General features: G+C 44.1%; 1 protein-coding gene across 1 annotated transcript; it reads left to right on the top strand.

Annotated features, from left to right (window-relative positions):
• Positions 1–11309: 11309 nt before the first annotated feature.
• LOC106565805 (RNA-binding protein 38) lies at positions 11310–22632 on the top strand. Its single transcript, XM_014133360.2, has 4 exons — positions 11310–11809; positions 14495–14633; positions 16568–16622; positions 20970–22632. Exons 1-4 carry the CDS (start codon positions 11597–11599, stop codon positions 21283–21285), a joined length of 723 nt encoding a protein of 240 aa, XP_013988835.1. The 5' UTR covers positions 11310–11596; the 3' UTR covers positions 21286–22632.
• The last annotated feature ends 211 nt before the right edge of the window (positions 22633–22843 follow it).

Raw genomic sequence — 22843 nt, 5'->3', positions numbered from 1 at the left:
AAATTGTTGGTTATTTGCACGAACCCAGTCTTCACTATGAGTCATCCATACATCAATTGGCTTTAAATCATTTATTTACTAACTAGGTAATTCACAGAAATGCATATGTTTACAAGGAAATGATAGGAGAATGTTCCCTAGTGGGCTAAACTGGCATGGTGGCTTGTTAGACAAAAGGGAAGTGGGGGTCAGCTGAGAAGGCACTACAGAGTTGAATATTATAACAATTGAAATGCTAATCCTTTGCACATGAACGCTCACTCATTCGGGAACAATTGCAATCAATATATATATTTACGCTCAGTGTGTCGTCGGGATCTCTGGTGAAAAGTTTGTTTCTGTTGGAGAGTCTGTCCGCCCTCTCTCTCTCTCTCTGTCGTGGTTAGAATGGGTAGTTCAGAGTGACATTCATTCATGTCGTTATAGAATAGCTGTTTTCGGCGGTTGTCGGTCTTCGTGCTCAATGATACCGAATTCCTAGCTGCAGACTAGTAGTTAATATCAAAGACTTGTTCTTATTCTGTCGGTATCGATAGTCTAAGAGTTTAACCACGTGATATGGTTAAAAGTTAATCAAGAGAAATGCATGGTCTCCAACCTTTAGCCATCTCGTAATTGAGGTAAGCTCGGTCTGGTGATAGAAAACCAAGGTGGGGGTTTTATTCGGAAGAGCAGAAAAAGGCTGTCTCATGACGCCAGGTCCTGTCTGTGTCCCTGGGGGCGTGCCAAGGACTTAGTGAAACTTTAAACAGAAATACAACTCTCTCACATTAACATCATCACATAGCATCCCATCATCTAACAAATAGCTTCATCCTTATTCATTCATTTTATACAACCATTTATATGTAAGTCTTATAGCTGAGGCTATTGTATAAACATGATTATGGTAATGTGGCCGTATTGTCTCTCATGAGTTTCACAAAATTTTACCAAACGGACCAGTTCATAGCTGGATTCTTCACCGATCTTTTATACCTTCTCAAGAACCTGAATATTGTTCGGTTGTCAAGTTCTGTGAGGTAGAAGAATTCCTTTGTGTGGTCTATGAAAACTCTCTCTCTCTCGATACTGTGGCCATGAGGAGAGGATCTCCTCATAGGAATTTATGACCTCTTCTGACCACAGCAGCCTGGGTGTAGGAGACAGAGGGAGATGGTGCAGAGGTAGGGGGATGGTGCTCACAGTGTCCAAAGAGGGCAACGTCATGACACCAGGAAGAGTAGCTGCTGTGTCAGCAACAGCTAATTGGGATCCTAATAAAACACAACAACAAAAATACTAGAACCCAACGTTTCATTACCCTCTCCACGCCATCTTTTCATAAATCCGTGTGGTTGTCATTGTGTCAATTATTCATAGGAGTCAATAGGCTGTACCATGCTCCTGTAGTAATTAGAGGTGCTATAAATATACTGGCAAAGTCATGTTTTATTCAGGTGTAAAGGTGGTGACCCACACTCAGTTCAATTGTACTTGCACTGGCATGTTCTCCGGACCCTAGTCAGCCCTAACTGATGTTTGTTCCTCTGTACAATCAATTATATCAATCAATTATATTATATTGGAGTCAGGATTCTCTAGATGATGCAGCTGTAGAACCTTTTGAGGATCTGAGGACCCATGACAAATCTTTTCAGTCTGCTGAGGGGGAATAGGTTTTGTCGTGCCCACTTCACAACTGTCTTGGTGTTGCTTGAACCATGTTAGTTTGTTGGACACCAAGGAACTTTAAGCTTTCAACCTTCTCCACTACAGTCCCGTCGATGAGAATGGGGGTGTGCTCAGTCCTCCTTTTCCTGTTGTCCAGAATCATCTCCTTTGTCTTGTTGTCCTGGCACCACATGGCCAGGTCTCTGACCTCCCTATAGGCTGTCTCGTCGTTGTCGTGATCAGGCCTACCACTGTTATGTCATTGGCAAACTTAATGATGGTGTTGGAGTGGTGCCTGGCTATGCAGTTATGAGTGAACAGGGAGTACAGGAGAGGACTCTGCACGCACCCCTGAGGGGCCCTCGTGTTGAGGATCAGCATGGCGGATGTGGTGTTACCTACCCTTACCACCTGGGGGCGGCCCATCAGGAAGTCCAGGATCCATTTGCAGAGGGAGGTGTTTAGTCCTAGGGTCCTTAGCTTAGTGATGAGCTTTGAGGGCACTATGGTGTTGAACACTGAGCTGTAGTCAGTGAATAGCATTCTCACATAGGTGTTCCTTTTGTCCAGGTGGGAAAGGGCAGTGTGGAGTGCTACGGTGAGTGCTACGAGTCGGTAGTCATTTAGTCAGATTACCTTAGTGTTCTTGAGCACAGGGACTATGGTGGTCTGCTTGAAACATGTTGGTATTACAGACTCAGACAGGGAGAGGTTGAAAATGTCACTGAAGACTCTTGCCAGTTGGTCAGCGCATGCTCAGAGTACACGTCCTGGTAATCTGTCTGGCCATCTGGCCCTGCGGCCTTGTGAATGTTGACCTGTTTAAAGGTCTTACTCAGCTACAGAGAGCGTGATCACACAGTCGTCACTGTGCGCTGGACCTGGATGGGATAAATTAAATTTGATGAATACAATTTGATTTGATTTGATAGCTCTACTCCCCCTCCCTATACCTGGTTATACAACCTTGTCTGACTCTGACACCATTTAGGATTCTGTGAACTCCCCCTGAAGCATAAAATGGCAATGTTTAAGTAAACAGAGTTATGAGGTATTGGCACGCTGTTTTCACGCTTGTACTCAAACGTGATCCAAGCATTTGTTTTGTGATGGGGCTGCTTTGGCAAAACCATATTGTTGATATAATAAAGGGCTCTTTGCAGTGGCGAGCCTATAACAATACTATACTAGTGAGCAAAATTACTTTGAAAAGATGTTCAAAAGACTTTTCCAGAAGTTGAAATCAGGTTCATTTTCGGGTCTGAATGAAAGTTGAAAAGCCATATTTTCCAGACAGTTGAAAAAAAGTATTTTCCAGATGTTGAAAATACGTATATTTTTGGTCATTGTTTCTATGGCCAAATTTCAACCGAACATACATTCACTAATGTCTACATGTCAATGAAGACAGCATTATATCACATGAAAAATATGCAATTAAATTAAAATGGGAAGATTAATCAAACTGAAGTTTGCAGTATGGAATAGTTATTATTGCCCCCATCTGTAATGGCCGTCGTCAGATTGAGACCAAGGTGCAGCGGAGGATGTGTTCATATTAAGGATTTGGGGGCTCCGGACTGGCGGGCGGCTCTGGCGGCTCTGGCGGCTCTGGCCCAGGATTCACCAGGCTGGGGAGACATGCAGGAGGCCTGGCTCTGGGCGCAGGCACAGGCACAGGACTCACCAGGCTGGGGAAACCCACAGGAGGCCTGGTCCGAGGAGGAGGCACAGGATGTACCAGGATGGGGAGACCCACTGGAGGCCTGGTCCTGGGAGGAGGCACAGGATAGACCAGGCTGGAGAGACCCCCTGGAGGCCTGGTCCTGGGAGGAGGCACAGGATAGACCAGGCTGGAGAGACCCACTGGAGGCCTGGTCTGAGGAGGAGGCACAGGATAAACCGGGCTGTGGGGGAGCACTGGAGTTCTGGTGCGTAGGCTTGCTACCCATACTCCAGGCTGAATGCCCACTTTTGCCCGGCACGGACGGAGCGCAGGCATAGGACGAACTGAACCCTCCCAGCGCCCCGGAGACACAGTGCGCAGCGCTGGCGCAGGATAGCCTGGACCGAATCAGCGCACTGGAGACCAGACGCGCTGAGCTGGCGCAATCCAACCTGGCTCGATGCCCACTCTCGCATGGCACTTGCGGGGGGCTGGTCTATAGCGCACCGGGCTCTGAGCGCACACTGGAGACACCGTGCGCTTCACAGCATAACACGGTGCCTGACCAGTACCACGCTGCTTCCGGTAAGCACGGGGAGTTGGCCCAGAATTCGATCCTGGCTCTGCCACACTCCCCGTGTGCCCCCCCCAAAAAAATGTTTTGGGGCTGCCTCTCGTGCCTGTTGCGCTCCCTTGCCTCATACCACCGCCTCTCAGCTTTCGCTGCCTCGATCTCCCACTGCGGGCGGCGATACTCCCCAGCTTGAGCCCATGGTCCCTTACCGTCCAGTAATTCCTCCCACTGCCAAGAATCCTGAACCTTCTGCTCCTTCCTCTCACGCTGCTTGGTCCGTTGTTGGTGGGTGAATCTGTAACGGCCGTCGTCAGATTGAGACCAAGGTGCAGCGGAGGATGTGTTCATATTAAGGATTTTAATAAACGAATGAACACTATACAAAAAGAAAACACGACAAGGAATGACAGACAAACAGTCCTGTCAGGATTAACAAACCTAGACAGAAAACATTCACCCACAAACCCCAAAGGAAAAAAAGGCTGCCTATGTATGACTCTCAATCAGCAACAACCAACTCCACCTGTTCCTGATTGAGAGCCATACACGGCCAAAATAAAGAAAACCACCAACATAGAAAAAGAAACCTAGAACGCCCACCCATGTCACACCCTGGCCTAACCAAAAATAGAGAACAAAAACCCTCTCTATGGCCAGGGCGTTACACCATCTGTCACTTGCACTTATGTTAGCTTTTTTAAAAGCTTTAGTACTGGCAGTGATCATGTTCAAAGTTTTTAGACAACAACAAAAAATAACAGAACAAAGTAAAGGTAACAGAAAAGTTGTTCTTCCTATGACTGTAATATGTGGTTGTTTATCTACCTTAGTTGAATGCACTAAGTAGCTATGGATCAGAGTGTCTGCTAAAAGCCCAAAATGTACATGTAAAAAATGAACACGAGCAAAGCATGTTGGGTATTATTCTAATAAACTCTGCCCCCAAACAAAACCACATTTGGACAGTTCAAACCAAATCTGAACCAATCACAGACGTCTATATTTCACAAGTTTGACAGTACAGTACAGTACAGTACAGCACAGTACAGTAGAGCACAGAGTAGAGTACAGTACAGTAAAGAACAGTACAGTGGGGTACGGTACAAAATAGTACATTATACTGTACTTTACTGTGCTCTACTGTCACAGATGGGCAGTATTTCTGTTACATGTATTTTAAATATGTCTTTCAATTACATTTGACTATTTTGTATTACACTGGGCTGAACTACACTCCAATGTATTTTGTAAGAAGATACGTTAAATACCTGTAATTTGTATTTTCATAATACAGAATATATTTTCTATACCATTTTTATTTACAGCGGTTCCCAACTTCGTGCCCCCCTTTCACCCAACATTGGTATCAGAAGTCTGATGGCACTATTGTTTAATAAGAGTGTCTGCTAAGTGAACTGATTGTATATTTAAAAATGAACAATTCCAAAGCATGCTGAGTATTATTCTAATTAGTTCAGTCCTGAAATAAGGACAATAATAATATCCAATGTGCTTTGCATTTCATTTTGGTGTGTTCATTTCCACATACAGTACCAGTCAAAATTTGGGACGCACCTACTCATTCAAAGGTTTTTCTTTATTTTTACAATTTTCTACATTTTAGAATAAAAGTGAAGACATCAAATCTATGAAATAACACATATGGAATCATGTAGTAACCAAAAAAGTGTTAAATAAATCAAAATATATTTTACATTTGAGATTCTTCAAAGTAGCCATCCTTTGCTTTGATGACAGCTTTGGTCACTATTTGCATTCTCTCAACCAGCTTCAAGAGGTAGTCACCTGGAATGCATTTCAATTAACAGGTGTGCCTTGTTAAAAGTTCATTTGTGGAATTTCTTTCCTTCTTAATGCGTTTGAGCCAATCAGTTGTGTTGTGACAATGTAGGGTTGGTATACAGAAGATAGCCCTATTTGGTAAAAGACCAAGTCCATATTATGGCAAGAACAGGTCAAATATGCAAAGAGAAACAACAGTCCACCATTACTTTAAGACATGAATGTCAGTCAATCCGGAAAACGTCTTCAAGTGCAGTCGCAAAAACCCATCAAGCGCTATGATGAAACTGGCTCTCATGAGGACCGCCACAGGAAAGGAAGATCCAGAGTTACCTCTGCTGTAGAGGATAAGTTCATTAGAGTTAGCAGCCTCAGAAATTGCACCCCAAATAAATGAGTTCAAGTAACAGACACATCTCAACATCAACTGTTTAGAGGAGACTGCGTGAATCAGGTCTTCATGGTCGAATTGCTACAAAGAAACCACTATTAAAGGATACCAATAATAAGAAGATAACAAGAAGAAACTTGCTTGAGCCAAGAAACACAAGCAATGGACATTAGACTGGTGGAAATCTGTCCTTTGTTCTGATTAGTCCAAATGTGAGATTTTTGGTTCCAACCGCTGTGTCTTTGTGAGATGCAGAGTAGGTGAACAGAGGATCTCCACATGTGTGGTTCCCACCATGAAGCATGGAGGAGGAGGTGTGATGGTGTGGGGGTGCTTTGCTGGTGAAACTGTTAGTGATTTCTTTAGAATTCAAGGCACCCTTAACCAGCATGGCTACCACAGCATTCTGCAGCGATATGCCATCCCATCTGGGACTATCATTTGTTTTTCAAAAGGACAATGACCCAACACACCTCCAGGCTGTGTAAGGGCTATTTGACCAAGAAGGAGAGTGATTGAGTGCTGCATCAAATGACCTGTCCTCCACAATCACCCAACCTCAACCCAATTGAGATTGTTTGGGATGAGTTGGACCGCAGAGTGAAGCAAAAGCACCTTCAAGACTAATGGAAAAGCATTCCAGGTGATCTGGTTGAGTGAATGCCAAGAGTGTGCAAAGTCATTATCCATGCAAAGGGTGGCTACTTTGAAGAATCTAAAATAGAAAAAATATTTGTTGAAAACTTTTTTGGTTACTACATCATTCCATATGTGTTATTTCATAGTTTAGATTTTTTCACTATTATTCTACAATGTAGAAAATAACAACAACATATAACATTCATAGCATGTAAAACGTTTAGGTAACCTTTACTGAGAATGTTGTTGCTGTCTGGGCCAGCTACTTGCAAATATATATTTGTATTTAATTGTTTTTATAAAAATATTTTAATTATATACATTACAAAATATAAGTATTTTGTAATTTATTCTGATACATTGATCTTTGTAGTATTTTGACATTTTTGCCCATCTCTATTTACTGTACTATACTGTATTGTACTATACACTACTGTACTGGTCTCTGCTGTGCTGTACGGTGCTGTCCAAACTTGTGAAACCGGGTTCTATGTTTGGGCCAAAGTTTAACCTATTGCTACTGAAGTGTAAAATGTGGCTTAAAGGCTTTCATTATTGTTGTATAGTAACCTTGAAATGCATGTAATTCGTAGCCTATAAACATAGGTGGAAATCCCAGGGGGGGCAGGAGACACATGACCCCCCCCCATCCTGGTAGAAATATGATTTGCCCCCCCCCCAATATATCACTGTAAACATAACTATGTAATTTCAATAATATTAACAATACGCAATGAAAGCACTTGTGCTGATTATAGACACTTAATAGTCCTGGGAAGGATTGCCGAGTTTCTGGTGTCGATGACCATGGAGTGCTGTGATTACAAAGGAGAGGAGACAGTCATGGTGTGGGGTGGCATTTCTTTGGGGGGCCGCACAGCCCTCCATGTGCTCGCCAGAGGTAGCCTGACTGCCATTAGGTACCGAGATGAGATCCTCAGACCCCTTGTGAGACCATATGCTGGTGCGGTTGGCCCTGGGTTCCTCCTAATGCAAGACAATGCTAGACCTCATGTGGCTGGAGTGTGTCAGCAGTTCCTGCAAGAGGAAGGCATTGATGCTATGGACTGGCCCTCCTGTTCCCCAGACCTGAATCCAATCGAGCACATCTGGGACATCATGTCTCGCTCCATCCACCAACGCCACGTTGCACCACAGACTGTCCAGGAGTTGGCGGATGCTTTAGTCCAGGTCTGGGAGGAGATCCCTCAGGAGACCACCCGCCACCTCATCAGGAGCATGCCCAGGCGTTGTAGGGAGGCCATACAGGCACGTGGAGGCCACACACACTACTGAGCCTCATTTTGACTTGTTTTAAGGACATTACATCAAAGTTGGGTCAGCCTGTAGTGTGGTTTTCCACTTTAATTTTGAGTGTGACTCCAAATCCAGACTTCCATGGGTTGATAAATTGGATTTCCATTGATTATTTTTGTGTGATTTTGTTGTCAGGACATTCAACTATGTAAAGAAAAAAATATTTAATAAGATTATTTCATTCATTCAGATCTAAGATGTGTTATTTTAGTGTTGCCTTTATTTTTTTGAGCAGTGTATATTAAAATTACAAAAGGTTGCAGCTTACTGTCAAGCCCTGGTAGATCGAAGCTCATTATAGAATGATAGAAGATAATAGATGATAGAAGCCCATCTCCTACTGTAAATGACCTGCACACAGTGTGTGTGTGTGTGTGTGTGTGTGTGTGTGTGTGTGTGTGTGTGTGTGTGTGTGTGTGTGTGTGTGTGTGTGTGTAGCCAGCCAGCCAGGTAGAAAAATGGCAGAAAAAATCAAAAAGACAGACATCAGAACATTTTTCAGTACACCAAAATGCAAAGTAAGAACCCTAGTAGCCTAATATCTCAAAGACTAGTTGATAAAAAATTTATAAGAAAGAAGTGGAAATGTTTCATAATAATGTCATTAGGCAGAGCAGGCAACAGATGGCACACAGACATCAGAGCTGGGGACAGATAGGCAGGGACAGACTGGCAGAGACAGGGAGTCTCAGGTAAATTTGTTGAGTCTTTGTTTGGCAACATGAAATGTTCTCTCTTTTTTAGACTTGTAAAATATGGACATAATTGGACAATGTCATGGATACCCCCAATCTCAACTTGACCTGGTGACTGAACCAAGATTTGTTTAAAGGCAATGGAATTGCTGTTGTGATTAATTGGGTAGTTTTGGGTACCGGTAGTTAGGAGTATGGCAAACACCTTATTTATTTTCTAGGAGACAGACTGTGAGTCAGTGAGGGTGGTGAAAGGAAAAGAGCCACAGCAGAAGAAAACTCAGACTGTCTCTGGTATGCAGGCTGCAGTCGAGTGTGTGCGGTCAACTCTTAGGGGCAAGAGAAATGACGAAAGCTACCTTGCACTGTATGAGAAAGCAACAACATTGATTGACTAGATTGAATCCATTGAATCCATTGAGACACACTCATGACGATTTGCTGGCAAAGCAGTGGATCACTATAGGGCAGAATTGTTTTAAGTGTTGGATGGTGTGGAGGTTCAGTTTGGCGACTGTTTTGACCAGGACAGTCTAAACGTCCTGCAAAAATTGGAAAGAGTGCTTCTCACGGGGGAGTTGGATGAGTATCTAGATCAGTACCCTGAGCTGAACATAGATTCTCTTTCAGTGCAGTTGCCTCTCTTTGGCAACAAATACCCCTGTAGCAGCAGTGGAGAGGCAGCAGAGGTCCTCAGGAGGCTTCCAGTGGAGGTGCGGGGGTTGTTTGACCAAGTTGAGGTGCTGATCAGAATTTTGTTTGTGGTGCCAGTGTCTTCATGTGAGGCTGAGAGGATTTTCAGTGCACTCTGCAGGTTGAAGACTTGGCTACGGGCTAGCATGGACCAAGAGAGACTGAACGGCGTAGTTGTTTGTAATGTACATAAAATCAGTCTGGACAGTCTAAAGAGGGAAAATATCTGCCAGCAATTTGTTGGAGCCATTGAAACCCGCAAACATATGTTTGTTTCTTTTGTTCATTTGTTCAGTAGTGTGTATAGCAGTGGTTCTCAACTTTTTGGGGGTACTGGAACCCCTACATATTTTGAGGCAAGGCAGGCAAGGTTTTGAGCGCTCCTCAGGGACCCCCACCCCCTCTATATTATATGTAAAGTTACTGGAAACCTTGTGGTACTGAATACGTTCATTACACATTTTTATTTCACGGACCCCTTGCAATTACACCAGGGACCACTAGGGGTCAACGGATCCCTGTTTGCGAACCCCTGCTGAAAAGTATGATATTTGTTATTTTGTTTAGTCGTTTTCCGTTTTTAGTACATGACAGTACACTTACTAATTATTTATTTTATGTTATTTTATTTAAAATTGCTTACTTTGTGTGACATACTTGTCCATAGCTGTTGTTTGGAGAGTTGAGACACTGACTGAACAATAAATAAGTATTTTAGAAGGATATTTTGGTTGATTTATTTCGGTTATTCAATGAAGTAGTTACTTCGCTTTTAGAACTGTACTTATTTTGAGCTTTTTGTTATTGTAAAGCTATTGTAACAGACTCAGGCCAGTGGTACATATTTAATGACTATATACATGTATCAGAAAAGTAAAATAATAAGGTCAATTCAATACTGAGAGCAACTTTGTGATGGTTCTCAATGGAGATTATTTTAGATGAGATCGCACCATGCTCATTGTATTTACGAAAACTGCACCCATACACAGTGTACAGTACCATCGCCACCTACTGGCTTTTCTTGATATTGCTGGTTATAAATAAAAATACCTGCATACATACTGGACTGATAAGGAACACTGCTATAACTATTATTATTAGTAGTAGTATAATGATTTAAACATTTGAACAAGTTGGGACAACCCTTCAGTTAACTACTATCAATTATCCAGTAGTAGTTATTATGATTCCTCAATATACATTTAACATATTACAACGTAGGCTATGTGTTACAGCACTAACTTTGGTGTCCCCCTCGGGAATTGCTCTTGAGAAAAGTTCAAAGTTGATATCAGATTTTCGGCCATGCCTATAATGGAATGACGTGTTTGCAAACCGTTATCTTGCGACCTTACTGGGGATTGCCCAAACAATGAATATGTGGTCGCTCTGGAAGTCGCTCTGGATAAGAGCGTCTGCTAAATGACTAAAATGTAAATGTAATGTGGCATTTATGACTATATGAAAAGTATCTAGATTCTAGAATGACACGAGTAACTGTTATACTGTGTGTACATAATACATGCGTTTCAGCAAGCCTATTGTTGAGCATTTAAAATCATTATCACATGCGCCACGTAATTATAGAAAATGTCACCATTGTTTCAAACTGAAGATATCTTACAGACGAGTTAAAGGCCTAGTTGTTTCTTTACTACTACAATGTAACATGTGCGCGAGGCGCGCTTTCTGACTGTACAGTAGTGACTTGTCTTTGTGTAGTAAAGGACAAAAGCAGGTGCAAGAAGAACGCGTGGGGTCGGGAGAATGGGAGGGCTTGACAAGATAAGAAGAAAAAATGTCATCCTGAATCATTGCCTATAGGCCAGAAATATAAATGGGCGTGATCAGGCTTGGCGAGTATAAAATCTCTCCCGGAAATTTTTCAGTAGCGGCAAGTGAAGCAAACAAGTTAACGGCGTAGAAGATCAGGGTGTATAATTGCAAGCAATGCACTGAAATACAGCTGTAACAAGAAGTTCAAAGACTGAATTACGGAAGGAGAAACAAGCGAGGACAGACCCCTGTTGCCTATTTGAAGACATCGCTTGAACCGATCAGCTGCGTAGTCATTTAATGCTGGACAAATATCAATAGTTGGTTAACCAACTATCTTCTAACTGTTCACTAGTCTTTAGCCAATTTTTCTTACCGGCTCGCCAATGCTTTTGCATCAGTTCATGAACGGAGGCCTGGAAGTGATGCATTCTACAGCAATTCAAAAAGACACTACTTTTACAAAAATTTTCGTTGGTGGTTTGCCCTACCACACTAACGATGCTTCCTTGAGAAAGTATTTTGAGGCCTTCGGCGATATCGACGAGGCGGTGGTGATAACGGACAGACAGACGGGGAAATCCCGAGGATATGGCTTTGTAAGTAACATTCTGACACTTGTCGGTAATGCAATTAGCCTACATCTTGCAGTGGCAGCACGTGTGTCTTACCAATGCATTCATTTGAGAATAATTCTCAATAGGCAGCGCTAGAAATTGAGTTGCCTATAAGATTAATGGTTGGTATAGCCTACTATTTGTTTTCTGTGCTGTTGTCTCTGGGCACATGCACGCCACGTTTCCTCCCACCACCAAGTTATTGTTACATGTAACTGACTTATTTGCCTAGAGGAAAACAAGAATACTTGATGCTGCGCCAAGTGTTTTTTTAATTAGAAATATTCCATCCAGAATAACATTCTGTCGCCAAAGTTTCACTTTGCGTATTGCGGTCATTGAAACCCATGTCAAAATTATTCCTTTCTTATAATGTGCTGCTTAAACACAAATTCAGTAAAAAAAATTAGCCTTGCTGACTGACTATCACAGCGTTAATCAGGATGAGGGATCACATTAGTTGACGGATAAGATGATATCTCCACATGTCTAATGTCCCTCTGCCTACCCCCGAACGAACACACCGTCTCCCCACCAACCCCTCAGCGCTGGCCCATGAACGACCTAGTCTTTATCGCTTATGAGCGCGGCAAGGGCACTCACGGAAGTGCGAACTGCTGTCCTCGCTGGCTTTATATGGTAATTTTGGCGCGATAGGGACGCTCCAAGACCCTCCTCCCATTGTAAAGAACCGAAGCACTCAGGCTTTACAAGTGGTGTTTATACAATCATAACTGCTGTGGGAGTCGTTCTTTTGTATCCCAAGATGGACTGCTGTTCACTGCCTAAGTACAGACCCCCCCCCCACACACACACACACACACACACACACACACCTCACATCCCCTTGTTGTGGTAGCAACTGTCAGAGATGGAAGTTTGGTGCACTTCCCCCTCCAGTGGGTCAACGTTCCCTATTTTATTTCACCTTTATTTAACCAGGCTAGTTGAAAACAAGTTTACAACTGCGACCTGGCCAAGATAAAGCAAAGCAGTTTGACACATACAACAACAGAGTTATAAACAAACATGGTCATTAATAGAGTAGAAAAAGTCTATATACAGTGTGTGCAAATGAGGTAGGATAAGGGAGGTAAGGCAATAAATAGGCCATGGTGGCGAAGTAATTACAATATACCAATTAAACACTGGAGTGATAGATGTGAAGATGAATGTGCAAGTAGAGATACTGGGGTGCAAAGGAGCAAGATAAATAACTATAGTATGGTGATGAGGTAGTTGGATGGGCTATTTACAGATGGGCTATGTACAGGTGATGCAGTGATCTGTGAGCTGCTCTGACAGCTGGTGCTTAAAGCTAGTGAGGGAGATATGAGTCTCCAGCTTCAATCACCACAGAGGGGTTTTATCGCCATAGATGGTTCAAGTAACTTTTTTAAAATAAATCTTCAGCTCATGAAATTCAGATTGTCTGCCAGGTTTCTTAACGACCCTCTGGTAATCAGCCATTGCAAGCAGGAAAGATTAACAAAGTATGTATGATGCAGGAAAAAAAAGAAACCCACCTTCTCATAGTTACAATGAACAGGAACAGCAGAAGAAATGCAAATATTTGCCACAAACTTGGAGAGGTGAATCAGCATTTAACAGGCCAAAGATGGAATGGAAAACTGGTGTCTCCAAAGAGGCTGTGTTTACTCCCCATCCAGTTTAAAACTGTAAGACAATGGTACTCTGTTTACACACCAGCGGTGACCAAAAAAACAGTGGGGCTCAGTCATAAACGGTTACTGCTGCTGAGCGTGTCTGGTGTTTCAGGTCTGACTGGCTCAGGCATATGAGGGTGTTCCAGGTTGGGAAAGAGGTGTTTGCCACCTTGCATGCAGCAGAGGGCAAAAAAACGCCCAGCCGCGTTTTCCCAACAGGGCTAACTCGATAATCCTGTTGCTCACTGCTTCAGTAGCAGGAGGAGAAAAATGGCTCCAAAGCCAGGCTTACCTTTAAACACACTCCAGAGGTGGATTAGTAGACCCCCTTCAATAGAGTTCCAGTGTCAACACAGCCTCAATGCTCATGTGTGTTCACAACGCATGGCCTGGAGTGGGCTTAGAACGTCTTCTCTAGTCTAGAGGTACACTTCCCTCAACAGGCTAGAATAGATCTATAACTCGGATAAAACCTCAATATGTACTCATCTGAGATCTTGAATTGGCAGAAGACCAAAACAATCAAAGCAGACTGATGCTGTCTAATGCCTTCAAAGGGGAGGGAGGGAGCGGTAGATTCTAACAATCTCCTTATTCTCTATTGCCTAATTGGATAAGCCCTTGTTATTCATTACTGTTTCATATTTCAGCAGACTTCTCTGACTGAGCTGCTGACCAAGTGTTCTGGGTCTTTTCTAAGTGATAATCACTGTGCTTTGTGTGCAGTTTCCCCCTCTGTTCAGAAAGGGGAATTTAAGTGGTGGAAGGTGGACAGGGAGATTTCTGTGATGGCAGACAAGTAGGGGTTGTTCTGCTTGTAGGGTTAGGGTGGCCCTAACCTTGAAATACTTTTTCATAGTGTGTGTGTGTGTGTGTGTGTGTGTGTGTGTGTGTGTGTGTGTGTGTGTGTGTGTGTGTTTTTTTTTTTTGTTTTTTTTTTTTTTTTTTTGTGTGTGTTTGTGTGTGGCTAATATTATCAACGTCTGTGATTTCGTGTCAGGTGACAATGCTAGATCAGGGAGCAGCAGAGAGGGCCTGTAAAGACCCCAACCCCATCATCGACGGGCGCAAGGCCAACGTAAACCTGGCTTACATAGGCGCCAAGCCCCGCGGTATGCAGATAGGTGAGCCGACCAGGGGTGAGTACAACCACCGGATGCACCAACACTACACTTGTCACACACCATATTGGCATGTTTTAGACAAATGTTTGCTGGTAAATGGTCATTCAGAAATCCCATATGTTACTCATGCCACATCGTACAGAAATGTACAAACATTTAAATTAATCTGGATTAACTTTCTTGCTCTATATACAGTTTAACTCTGAAGTTTACATACACCTTAGCCAAATACATATAAACTCAGTTTTTCACAATTCCTGACATTTAATCCTAGTAAAAATGGTGTCTTAGGTCAGTTAGGATCACCACTTTTTATTTTAAGAATGTGAAATGTCTGAATAATAGTAGAGAATTATTTATTTCAGCTTTTATATCTTTCATCGTATCCCCAGTGGGTCAAAAGTTTACATACACTCAATTAGTATTTGGTAGCATTGCCTTTAAATTGTTTAATCTGGGTCAAACGTTTCGGGTAGCCTTCCACAAGCTTCCCATGATAAGTTGGGTGAATTTCGGCTCATTCCTCCTGACAGAGCTGGTGTAACTGAGTCAGGTTTGTAGGCCTCCTTGCTTGCACACGCTCACAAATGTTAAATGGGATTGAGGTCAGGGCTTTGTAATGGCCACTCCAATACCTTGACTTTGTTGTCCTTAAGCCATTTTGCCACAACTTTGGAAGTTTTCCTGGGGTCATTGTCCATTTAGAAGACCCATTTGCGACCAAGCTTTAACTTCCTGACTGTCTTGAGATGTTGCTTCAATATATCCACATACTTTTCCATCCTCATGATGCCATCTATTTTGTGAAGTGCACCAGTCCCTCCTGCAGCAAGCACCCCCACAACATGATGCTGCCACCCCCGTGCTTCACGTTTGGGATGGTGTTCTTCGGCTTGCAATCATCCCCCTTTTTCCTCCAGACATAACGATGGTCATTATGGCCAAACAGTTCTATTTTTGTTTCATCAGACCAGAGGACATTTATCCAAAGTTCGATCTTTGTCCCCATGTGCAGTTGCAAACCGTAGTCTGGCTTTTTTTATGGTGGTTTTGGAGCAGTGGCTTCTTCCTTGCTGAACGGCCTTTCCGGTTATGTCGATATAGGACTTTTGTACCTGTTTCCCTGTTTCCTCCAGCATCTTCACAAGGTCCTTTGCTGTTGTTCTGGGATTGATTTGCACTTTTCGCACCAAAGTACGTTAATCTCTGAGACAGCGCGTCTCCTTCCTGAGCGGTATGACAGCTGCGTGGTCCCATGTTACTTGCTTACTATTGTTTGTACAGATGAAAGTGGTACCTTCAGGCGTTTGGAAATTGCTCCCAAGGATGAACCAGACTTGTGGAGGACTACAAATGTTTGTTTTTTTCTGAGGTTTTGGCTGATTTCTTTTGATTTTCCCATGATGTCAAGCAAAGAGGCACTGAGTTTGAAGCTAGGCCTTGAAATACATCCACAGGTACACCTCCAATTGACTCAAATTATGTCAATTAGCCTATCAGAAGCTTCTAAAGCCATGACATAATTTTCAGGAATTTTCCAAGCTGTTTAAAGGCACAGTCAACTTGGTGTATGTAAACTTCTGACCCGCTGGAATTGTGATACAGCGAATTATAAGTGCAATAATCTGTCTGTGAACAATTGTTAGAAAAATTACGTGTCATGCACAATGTAGATGTCCTAACTGAGTTGTCAAACTATAGTTTGTTAACAGGAAATTTGTTGAGTGGTTGAAAAACGAGTTTTAATGACTCCAACCTAAGTGTAAGTAAACTTCTGACTTCAACTGTATATATTAGGGGACTGGGTACTTGTGAAAGACACCTGTGTAATTTGCCATCTCTGCACGTGTTCTATATCATTAGTATGTTGCTTGAGTTACACACTACTCTAGTCTCGCTGCCTCTTATGCATTGCAAATGTCTGACGGGTCGTTTTCTCGGTCTTCCAGGCATATCCATTGGAGTGCAGCCTATTCACCCAGCGCTCATCCAGAGGCAGTATGGGTGAGTGAGTGGGCACTTTCTTTGTGCCCTCTATACCACAGTAATGCATCTTCTGAATTACACATACTTCTGCCAAATAATGGTCTCTTGTTTAACGTGCATGTCAGTTTTCTCTGACATGCACATCTATGTGAGCGTTCTACAGATGTTGGACAATTTCCCTTTTTTGTTCTCAAATGGTTGTATCATGGTACATTCCATGGACATATGTGACACTCGACCCCCTCTTTAGACCCTTCGGTTTCTACCTGGTTGAGTGGGCTCTCTCACTGAGCAAAGCACCAGGGCAGTGTCTGTCTGTTGTAGAAACAGCCTTGAGGGAGGCCAGCCTGTGACGGGTGTCCAGGACACTCACTCTGCTGGGCATTTAATGGCCATGTCACTGAAATGGGTTAGACACCACTGCCCCCACCCACCCCTCCCTCAAGTCCTAGGTTTGATTTAATTACTGTAAGCCAGAGGTCCAAGCCCTTACATGCATGTAATGATATAAGATCGTGTCCATGGACTTTGGGTCCATAGAATCCCCCCTCTGTTCATGTGCTTGTTGCTTAGTAACGGGCACGCCCCCCCCGGGGAGCGTGCTCTGTGGGCATGTCTAACAGGTGTTGGCTCTTATTACAGCCTTTTACACCCCCTAATCCCCTGTGATTGACTGCAGCCCCAGCGAGTAGGAGAGATCAGAGATCTATATGGGCTGGTGACAGACACAAGCTGCTCCAAGATGGAGAGCACACGCTTGTTCTTTCAGCCTTCCGCTCACACCCTTAAACCGCATGTGGTGGAATGGTTGGGAGTGGTTGAGCATTTGTGTAGGCCAGACTGGACTGTAGCATAGTGCTCCTCTTCCTCTGCTTGTCAGCAGATTGACTGGGGAGCTGTTAGGGTTGGGGCTTGCACACATCACACTGAATGTGAATGGTTGTCTGAGCGTTCAGCGCGCTGCGTTTTAGGGACCACCCGCTGTAGATGTCTGACTGTTACATGTAAAATTGGTGCACCCTCGGTTTGCAAATTACGTTCAGAGGTACTAAGTACAGCAAACGCTGTTGGTGTCTGAGCCCCTTACCGAGGCCAGGGACTACTTCTCTCCTTCACTTTCCCGTAGTCTACTTGTCTTCCCCTCTCACTCTTGCCTGTGGAGGAAAAGGAAACAGGGCTTTGTTTGAACACCGTTTCTGCTGGGTGTCTGAAGGACACTGAATTGACACCCCTGTGAGACTGGGGGAGGGAATAGGGTCTGTAGATTGGAGTGAGGGGTTTGGGGAAGGCAATGTTCCCTCAAACATATTTAACGGCACTGAGCAAATTTCAGGTCTGCTGAGCGCAAACTTCACGGTTGTAAAAATTCTGTGCAACTTCCAGCTCGCGTTTACTGTGAACACTGAGGCTGTACCTGCTTCAAGTTAGTTTCAGACAGTGGCCAAGTAGGCTACTGTGGCTAGTTGATCATAATGTAGGCCTATCAGAGTGGCCTACCATTATAAAACATTTTTAAACTATGGGGAAAATGCATCCCATTAAAATTGAACATGCCTACAACAAAATCTCTTGCATAGTTTGTTTTGTTTCAGTATGTTGCTAATATTGTGTTTATTCGATCACAATTCTCACCGTAAAAGGAAACGGTGATAGTGCTAACTAAGGGGGAAAACTCTGAACTTCATTCAACTTTCTAATCTCGTGATTCTCTGCGCACGCTGATATTTCTTCTGCTCAGCAGTCCGAGGGAACGGGGAGGGGGGCTTTCTCTGAAGAGGCATTGTGCTTTCACCAGGCGCCAAACCTCCTGCAGCATTCGCACGTTTTTTTTCCCTTAAAATATTCATGATCGCTTTTTATATTATATTGTACTTCCAGGTCAGAATTTGAGATGCCATAAGGACATTTTGTAGAATTTGTTTTACTGTAGCCTTTTGTTCTGGTATGTGGCGAGAATACAAGTAGAAAAATAGCCTCTGCATATGTAGGTAGGAACTACTTATTGGCAGTGGATTTATTTGCCATGAAGGGCAGCTTGACCTGTTTTATCCAGTCGTTTAACCACAAACGTATAGCTACATTTAGCTTGACTTGATGAAGACCTTCGATTTGTTCACCATGACTAAAATGTGAAGCTAGAGGAAGTCAGTCTGTCTGCTTGGGGCGTCAGTCCCTCTGCTCTACCAGCCCTACCAGCCGCCAGAGTGGTACGTGTCACACCCGCTGGCCGTCATCCAAAAAAACAGCTGACCTCTGTCCCCCAGACCCCCACAGGCCCTGTGACATCAGTTAGGTTAGAGCTCACTGCTCTGTTCTGCTTCCCTGTTTCTTCTCCTCTTCTCTCCCTTTTCTATCTGCTGCGCTTATCCTCTTTTAGTCATTTTTATTAACTTTTCTATCAAGATGATTGCAGCGTTGACCCATAATTTGTTTTACTTCCTACTAATGTGCCTGAAAGTTCAACCGGAGGTCAGAGCTAGAGTCCTGTGGCCACACTATTACAAGGCCACAGAAAGGCTCATCTATGTGAATGTGCGTATGCCTCAGTCTTGCATGGTCATCCGTCTGGGGTGGTTGTCTGAATGGTTCTTTGTGAGTAACTGACTGTTAAAGGGGTAGACAGTGCGTATCCGCCTGCTCTGCTCCCTCTGCCACGGGCTCCTGATTCCGATTACCTTCATCTATAGCAACCATGTACTTATTGTATACCACTCAGCAGGCTACAGTGTCCTAACTATTCAATGCCTACCTACACAAATAAATATGTGCTATGTGAGTGGACCCAGGCAACAGACTGCTGTATCCTATCAGCATAATGTCTTCAGACGGTGCGAAAAAGCTTAGCCACTAGCTTCACTCTCACCATATGATGGAGCCATCTCGTGCTGTGTCGCCAATATAGTATTAATGAGGAATCTGATAATAAATGCATGTTATTGTTAACCCCCACTATCCTCCCCAACCCCCTCATGGTTGCTCTGTACTCCCAGCTGAACAGTATGCCGGAGGGGGGAGTGAAGATACCCGAGGTGCAGGCTTCGTGCTGCCTTGTTTGGAGGCTCCCAGGAGGAGGGTAGCAGGCAGCTGTGACTGATCCCGCCCCTCTCTAAGGTGCCAGCAATGGCTTGGAGTGCCAGGTTATGCTGATTAGTGCCTCTCTTTCCTATTATGGCATGGTTTGGGGTTTGCAGTGGTGACTTCTGTTGCTGTTTAACGTTCCAGTGTGGGGCTGAAGGTTTTGGGGGTGTGGTGTGTGTTAGGCAGGTTGCAATTGGATTTTGTGCGTCGGTCCTGTCACCCCTTACCCCTGCACTCTCCCTTTTTGCTGTGTTTGAGTTGACACCGCTCAATAGTCTTCCATCGCTTCATTCCCTTGTCTTCTGTCATGGCCATTGATCTGAATGGAAACTGGTAAACACAACATGGTGGTAACCCATCTGGTCCTTTCACCCATCAGTGGCTGTGAAGTTGGAGACAAGGAAAGGAAGCCATCAGAGTATTGAAACCCAGCTGAGAAGTGTTGATTTGTCTGCTGTGACTTCACTGTCTTGATGTTCTTTCACCGAACATACTGCCTTTTCCTACCAGACACTCCGTATGAGACGGGTGACAAAGTTCCTCTCGCTCTCCTGAGCTCTGTTTTTGGTTAATGTGTGCTGTTTGCAGTGAGGAGTTTGTCTGTTCCCCTCCAGCTGCAGTATTAAGGGGGGGGGTCTCTAAACGGCACCAGTTTTGCAGGGGGGAGGGGTCCCTAGCTCTTCCTCTGCCATCAGACTGGGGGAGAATGAGCTGTCCCCATACTCCATAACACTAATCACTAGTACGAGAGGGTTTTGAGCACAGCACATCAGACCCAACTGGCTAGCAACCTGCCTTGATAAGCCCTCTACCACTGATATCCAATGTAACTTCCGCACAAAACAGGAACCACAACTCTGCTACTGTCATCACACTTTCTGTGTGTGTACTCAGCGAGTGAAGAGAGCAGCAGCTGTTAAAACACTCGGTGTCTGGGCTTGAAAACCTGCTAGTAACGGCTGTCTCTCACCCACCACCACACACACACCCCCCCTTTCTCTCTGGGGGCCCTACCTAACAGGTTCTGTAGGTTTTCAACTGATGAGAGATGTTGATCTCTTCTCCCTACCTCGCGCTTTGTCACGTTTAGTGGGTGGTGTGACATCTGGCAGTTTCTTGCCCACCACCACTACTGTGGATACACGACACATACACAGCACAACTCTAATGTATATTCCAGACCTGCTAACCCTACTGGAGAATGTAAATGACAGAACCCAGTCCTTGGCTCTCTTTGCTCCTGTTCATTGTATCCAGTATGTAACTTGTGTCCTGTTTGTTCTCTAGGTTGACCCAGCAGTATGTGTACCCCCAGGCCTACCTTCAGCCCAGCCTGGTGCTCCCTTCTCAGGTGTCCTCCGTCAGCTCCCCCTACCTGGACTACAGTGCTGCTTACACCCAGTACGCCCAGGCCGCCTTCGAGCATTACCCCTACGCCGCTTCCCCAGGGTTCCTGGGCTACGGCTACGCCCCCAGCCCTGCCACCGCCCAGGCCTCCGCCCCAGCCACTGTTCACCAGACCCTCCCCACAGGGGCCGGCCCAGCACCCGCCTTCCTGCAGTACGCCCCCCAGCAGCATGTTCAGCCAGACCGCATGCAGTGAGGAGAGGCAGGATGCAAGGAGTCCTATAGGCCTGGGGTGTCACCCTGGACTGCCCATGCCACAGCCAGGGCTTTCAGGGAATGGGCTGAGGGACTATTGCACGGTACCATCAGGATGAGCCCCCTCATGGGTCTTGGAGGGTTTTGATGACCGGGTGGAAGGCTAGAATTAAGCGTGTGGTCACTGAGGGCTTCCAGATGCAGACACTTGATTTTTTTTTAAATTATTATTATTACGGTCTATCTTTATTGTATCAGTGTTGTTAGTATCCTCTTATCAATGTAATTATATTTTGTTTCAATCAACAACAAAAACCACGCTACATACTTGTATTTGAAGAGAGCGAGGGGGGGGCTTACCTGGACATTGACCCCTCACCCCCCTCGTCTTTGCCAGGGCATGGGTTAAGTGAAGGCACTGCTGCTTGGATACATAGTGGTTGGGCATTGGGTGAGAGGCACAGTGCCAACTGTTTCCATCCACACCAGAGGTGAGGACTCAGCCGTCTGATACTGGTCCTACACCATGGGTGGTCATGGTTCTCTCTGGGCCTTTCAGAGTTCATCAAGGACTAAATGGAGAGCAGAGATTCTGGGATCCCCCCCCCCCCCCCCTCCGAGACTGTGAAATCGTTAGAGGTACATTTGTTTTTTATTAAAGAGGCCTTAACCCCTGTTTTTACAAACACTTCCTTTTAACCCCTTAACTCAGATCTAACTGGGAGAGTCCTCACTAATTTTCACATGGCCCGGGCTCTTCATATTTATACCAGACACTCTTGTAGTCTATTGACTCACTTTATCTTGATTATTGGAGACAGAATTAGATAATCATATGCAGTAAGTGGGAGGGGTCAAAGAGCATTGGGCGTTGACGGGCCAGTTAGCTGACACCGATAACCACTACCTGTTTATTTTGTCCAACTGTTAACCTAAGATTGTCAAATGTTGATCTCTCAAAGGACATTCATGTACAGTATTTTTAAATGTTTCCATTATCAAGTACATTTATTATACTATTTATGTTTAGGTATTTATAGGAAATTCTAAGTTAATTGTTTTTTGTAACTTGGTCTAAATAGTTGCAGCACTGAAGTCCTATAACTTGGTAAGTGTATGTGCAAATCCACAAATGTGTCTTTATTCATTTGATGGACATTTTTGTTTTCCATTTTTCCTGGGAACCCATCGGGTTTTCCTGTATGCACAACTCTAGATGCTTTAGTTTCTCCGGCTGCTGGCTGGGATCAGACTCTGTTACTTTCAGAAAAATGTCATTTCCAGGCCCTTCAAAGAAGCCATACCAAAAAAATCTTGAAAAATAAAGAATTTGTATTTATAAAAAAAAGTCTTGACTCATTTCCTGATCTATTGAGATTTACTTGCAACATTTTCAAACTTGATACCTTCATGAAGAGCAGAACATTTACAAATACTTATTTGTAAATGCCATATTCCATAGATGTATAAAGGAATGGGGTTCTTAATCTCTAGGGTCGACTCCTTTAGTCACTTCTAATGTGAACTAAGAGCTTCAAACTAGCTCCTGTTGGGGTGAG

This window comes from Salmo salar, chromosome ssa12 (assembly GCF_905237065.1).
Source record: "Salmo salar chromosome ssa12, Ssal_v3.1, whole genome shotgun sequence".
NCBI classification, from domain to species: Eukaryota; Metazoa; Chordata; class Actinopteri; order Salmoniformes; family Salmonidae; genus Salmo; species Salmo salar.
Note: the sequence above shows the minus strand (reverse complement) of the source record. Positions and strands in the feature narration are given on the sequence as shown.

What these genes read in the sequence shown, in the direction of transcription:
- LOC106565805 (XM_014133360.2), top strand. Translation starts at nt 11,597, where the DNA reads ATGCTTTTGCATCAGTTCATGAACGGAGGCCTGGAAGTGATGCATTCT. An exon ending in AATCCCGAGGATATGGCTTT is followed by an intron (nt 11,810 to 14,494) that starts GTAAGTAACATT and finishes ATTTCGTGTCAG; the next exon opens with GTGACAATGCTAGATCAGGG. An exon ending in GATAGGTGAGCCGACCAGGG is followed by an intron (nt 14,634 to 16,567) that starts GTGAGTACAACC and finishes TCGGTCTTCCAG; the next exon opens with GCATATCCATTGGAGTGCAG.